The 5,073-nt window shown below is 50.8% G+C and overlaps 1 protein-coding gene across 11 annotated transcripts in view; it reads left to right on the forward strand.

Annotated features, from left to right (window-relative positions):
- The window catches only part of TRAF7 (TNF receptor associated factor 7), a 56,423-nt gene extending 52,397 nt beyond the window's left edge, over nt 1-4,026 (forward strand). For all 11 annotated transcript variants that reach the window (XM_031945853.1, XM_031945855.1, XM_031945857.1 and 8 more), the window contains 5 exons: nt 1,141-1,263; nt 2,085-2,204; nt 2,512-2,643; nt 2,752-2,871; nt 3,240-4,026. In XM_031945853.1, coding sequence (XP_031801713.1) covers nt 1,141-1,263; nt 2,085-2,204; nt 2,512-2,643; nt 2,752-2,871; nt 3,240-3,254 — 510 coding nt within the window. In that variant the 3' untranslated portion in view covers nt 3,255-4,026. The remainder of the gene's footprint in view (nt 1-1,140; nt 1,264-2,084; nt 2,205-2,511; nt 2,644-2,751; nt 2,872-3,239) is intronic.
- The last annotated feature ends 1,047 nt before the right edge of the window (nt 4,027-5,073 follow it).

Here is a 5,073-nt window from a genome sequence, read left to right on the forward strand (position 1 = left end):
CCTGACTTTGGGGCTGGTGCTAGCTGCCCCTTTCCTTGTTTTTTCAATGAAGGAAAGGAGAAGATGAGGAAGAAACAGGTAGGTATCAGGAAAAGAAGACAGACCTTCATTTTTTAAAAAAAATGTTACTTTTTAAAAAATGTCCACAAGGCAATTGGTGACACAGAGCTCAAGAGAAAGTTAGGCTGAACAAATAGGTATAAAAAGATCTCTTCAGTGACACCATGGAAGCTTATGAATTCATCAAGGGAAAGAGTGTTGTAGAGAAGAGAAGAGAAAGCCCATGACAGAGCCTTGGGAGGACATCCCCAGTTAGGGAAAAGGATAAGGATGAGAATTCAGCAAAAGAAACCAAGAAAAAATGGTCATGCAAGAACCAAGAGAAAGCAGTGTTACATGTGCCCAAACAAGAGACTCTCCAAGAAGAGAAAGCAGACAGTCAGGTCAGATGCTACAGAGGTCAGCAAGAATGGGGATGGGGAGGAGGCCATTCAACTTGGAAAGTCCAAGATCACTGGTCACTTTGGAGAGGAAGTTTACAGTTGAGCCATGAGATCAGGAACTAGACTGCAAAGGGTTTAAAAGAGAATGAGAAAAGGAGGAGTAATAAATAGAGATAGTTTGTTTTGTTTTGTTTTTCCTTCAAAAAAGTTAGACTTAAAAAGGAAATGGTAGTATAGGATGATAGCTAGTGGGGGGGGGAAGAAGCTTGGTGTAGGTAGCAGAGAAAGAGAAGAAACCAGGAGATGGTAGAGATTGGAGATTAGAGGGAAGAACAGTGGTGGAAGACATCTACTGGATTAGAGAGGGAGGGGTAGGAATACATTTAGAGGAGCTGGCCTTTCAAGTAAAGAATCTCTTCTTTATCAAGGAGTGGACTAAAAGAAAAGATTGGGGAGGATGTCAAGGGACTGAGAGGAGACAAGGAGAAAACAGCTTTCAGATAAGGCTTTAGTGAAGTATGACTGAAGTCTTCAGCCAAACAGGTCAGAGGAAGTGTGAGGGAAGAGAAAGGCGGAATAGCACTTGTGGAGAATCAGCAATGGGGGTTCCTGCTGGATATTTGCCTGACTAGTTTTTTGAAGCCTGCAAGCAGGTTCCTCTGGATCCCTGGACATGAGCTGCTATGTTTATTTGCAGGTCTGGGATATTGTGGGCACAGAACTGAAGCTCAAGAAGGAGCTCACAGGCCTCAATCACTGGGTACGGGCCCTAGTGGCCTCTCAGAACTACCTGTACAGTGGCTCCTACCAGACAATCAAGGTACTGGGACCAGATGGCCAGAGACTAGGAATTGCCTAAAGCCGGACCCTGGCTTGCCTAACTAACCTTCCCTTCCCAACCCAATCCTGAGAGATGCTCTGGAAGTGGCCCATTTGTGATACTTTGGGGAGGGAGGAGTGCCTGTCACCATGGCAATCCTTGGCTATCATCTCCTGTGCTGAACTTTCAGCCTCCAGTGGAGGGGAGACTAGGGGCAGGCTGGGGAGTAGGTGTCTGATTTCCTGGCAGCTGCCTCCTGTGGGGTACTAGATGGGATGTAATTCTGTAGGGGAAACCCCGGCAACAGAAGGTGGTGCAGCAATAGGCCCATTGGGTATTTGGAGGCAGAAATCAAATGGCTAGATGTGCCAAAGATTATCTGTATCTTAGCACTGTCCCCATCTGAGGGAATGGGAGGCTCCAGCAGGGAGAGTGTAGCCTAGGCCCAAGGGCCCTCTAGAAATCTCAGTAGGAAAATTACATAGCAGCTATTGCTGCCCTCATCGCACTCTTAGCAGTTTCCAATCCTATACTACATCAGACATGGTGTCCTTCTCCTGCAGAGGAAGAGGCAGAGCCTAAATGGATTTCTGCAGCTTCCTTCCTCTTCAGCTGGCCAGCTCTCCTCATTGGGCGTGCCCTGTGCCCTGGGATTGTACGCATAGGGAGGTGGGCTAGAAATCCCTGCTTAATGAGCAGGACTGGGCTTTTTCCAGACAGGTTAAGTGTCTGGTAAGTGCCTAAGGACAGAGAGGGAGCTGGGAAAGAGCCACACTTTCACACCCCCAAACAGAAGCCTGACCTCTTTCACTTGGTCACAGATCTGGGACATCCGAAACCTCGAGTGTATCCATGTGCTACAGACATCGGGGGGCAGTGTCTACTCCATCGCAGTGACAAATCACCACATTGTCTGCGGAACCTATGAGAACCTCATCCATGTAAGGGAGAGGAAACCCCCAGTCATTCCTGACCCTGGCCCACCCGCCCAGCTGCCCTACTTTCTCAGGCCTGGGTGGATTCTGGGACCTCTACAACCTTAGTCAACCTGAGCACCAGTCAGCCCAGGAGTAACCCAGGGTGGTTTCTTTGCCTCTGTTTTTCTGTGCCTTTACCTATAGGCACTTATCTTATTTGTCCGTCTGTACATCAGACATTGTATCTACTTGTTGGTCTGTCTAGCAGGCCCCTTTGGGATGCTCCTTGCCCTGCCCCCAACCATCTTCTTAACCTTGTTTTCTTCCTCAGGTTTGGGATATTGAATCTAAAGAGCAGGTGCGGACATTAACAGGTCATGTAGGGACAGTATATGCCTTGGCAGTCATCTCCACCCCGGACCAGACCAAAGTTTTCAGCGCCTCCTACGATCGCTCCCTCAGGGTACGTGTCTTGGCCTTGGTACCTGGAAGCCTCTTAAGAGTGTCTCCAGTGGTAGGGGGTGTGGCCCCAGCACCAGGCATAGAACCCATTGCTCTTGTCCTTCCTCAGGTCTGGAGCATGGACAACATGATCTGCACGCAGACTCTCCTTCGACACCAGGGCAGTGTCACTGCGCTGGCCGTCTCCCGGGGTCGTCTGTTCTCCGGAGCTGTAGATAGCACTGTCAAAGTGAGTGACTGAGACCACATCCTTGCCAGCCCTTTGTTTTGGTCCACCTCAAGCAGAGACAGGCTCCCCATTTGATTAGGAAGAGTCATGTTGTAAGGGGCCTCTCCATCCTGTCTCATACAGGGTCCTCTTTCTCTTTTCCTCAGAGAAAGATGTGGAGCAGATAAGGGTGAGGCAGTTTCAAGTCAGGCCAAAACATCTATTGTCTACCCAGTTTTGACTGTAATATTCCCAGCCTCTCCCACTATCATGTCTCAGTGATTCTTGGTGGGTAAGCTTTCCAAATAATAGGCAGGTTGGATCATTCACCCAAAATGCTTGGGCTAAGTTGCCTGGTTTGGGTCATTCTGAAACCTTTTCTTTCATAGGTTTGGACGTGTTAATGGGAGAATCCGGGCCAGTCCTCCCCCTGGGAACCACCAGATCCTTGCCCTGTGTTGTGCCATCCCATGGCCAGAGCCTTGGAGGGAATCCCCAGGAATGGTTGCCACACAAGTCAGCCAAGCAGCTGATGCTGAACTTTTGCCCCAAAGCTGCTGCCCCAGGTACTGGGCACCCTCCTGGGCAGTGCAGGTACCTCAGCCCTCCTGCTCTGCCTACCCCACCCTAGCCACAGGATGGAACATTAAATGGACCCATGATGGACTCCTCCATAAACGAATACACATGCACATGTTCATGATAGACCCACACTCCAGCCAGTTCCTCGGAGTCCCCTGTCAGAATAGCCTGGTGGGGGTGGGGGTGGGGGACCCCAACCCAGAGGCCCAATCACTGCTGGAGAAGAGGGGCACACTCCCTTCCCTTTGTAGACAGTAATAGATGCTCCCCTGGCACTTGGGGCCTGCTGGTTGGGCCACACACACACAAACACACTCCTTTCCTCCCACCCGTTGTTGCTCGCCATGCTGCCAAGACACTATCAAGCTTCTATCGATTGGTGGGCTGTTGGGAACGTTTACCCAGGATCAGGGTCACCAGGTACGATGCTCAAGGCCCACAGCAGTCCTCCATTCACATTCCCCACATCATGGAAACCCCTCACCAGGCAAAGGACCGGCCTTGGGTACATTTTTACTCACATTTTTTACGGTTTTTAGACTGTATATAGATTTGATTATTTCCTCATTGACAATAAAATATAAATGGACTGTGGAGGTGAGTCTGAGTTCCTGGGGCCGGGGTGTGTTGAGAGTGGGGTCTCTCGATTATGAGGACATAGGAGTCACACAAGGGTGAGGAAGAGAGATGTGTGCCCATATGTTATACACGTGTACTTGATTTCCTTAAGTCTTATTTAAAACCTATGAAAGGTTGAGAGTGGGGAGTGAGGTGTTGTGAATCTAGAAGTTCCCAGAGAGCATCAGGGCCCAGATCCCTCCCCGGCACGATGCAAGAAGAGGGGTGACTGCTCAAGAACCCCGACCCCCACCCCCCCAAAGAAGAGAACAGAATATTCCTTCACTCATCCAGATTGGTTGTGAGAAACCCCCAGCCACCTGACCCATATCTGATCCACCTGAAGCTTCATGGAAATCCATGCTGCCTCTCCCATAAAAAGACGGAGCATCCGTTGAGATCTCAAAAATGAGTCGTCTGTGCGGCAGTAGCATCCCAGCCCCTCTCCTGCCCCAAAAAACTGGCCAACACTTCCATTTTCTGACATTTATTGAGAGCCGATGGCAGGAAGCGCAGACGGCTGCATAGACCACTCACCATCCCACAGGGCTGGGCACACAGATCCTAGAAAGTCCAGTCTGTTCAGGGCCCGGATCCCTCAGACACACTGACCAGACGCACCGACGGATGGCCTGGAGGCTGTGAACCTCATCCATGTGGCAGGGACGAGGCCACGACGTTCTCTGGCATGTGTCGGGGGGGACCTGGATCCGGGTGCTTTGGATGTTTGCTGCCCAGCCTCCGACTTGAAAGGAGCAAACCCAAAGCCCTGTGAGAAGGGGGCATCACCAGTCACTGGGAGACGGCAGCGCGCACAGACACACACACACTCACACACAGCGTGGGGAGCACCAAGGGAGATGGACAGCTGGAACAATGGAGCACGATACAGAATCCGGACCGTACGACCAGCACGGAGCACACTAGGTCCGTCCACCTGTCTCCCCGGCCCAGGGGCCCAGGGGCTCACACACACAGAGGCGTCTTCACAACAGTGAGTTTCAGGCTTTTAAAAAACTTGTG

This window comes from Sarcophilus harrisii, chromosome 1 (assembly GCF_902635505.1).
Source record: "Sarcophilus harrisii chromosome 1, mSarHar1.11, whole genome shotgun sequence".
Lineage (NCBI taxonomy): Eukaryota > Metazoa > Chordata > Mammalia > Dasyuromorphia > Dasyuridae > Sarcophilus > Sarcophilus harrisii.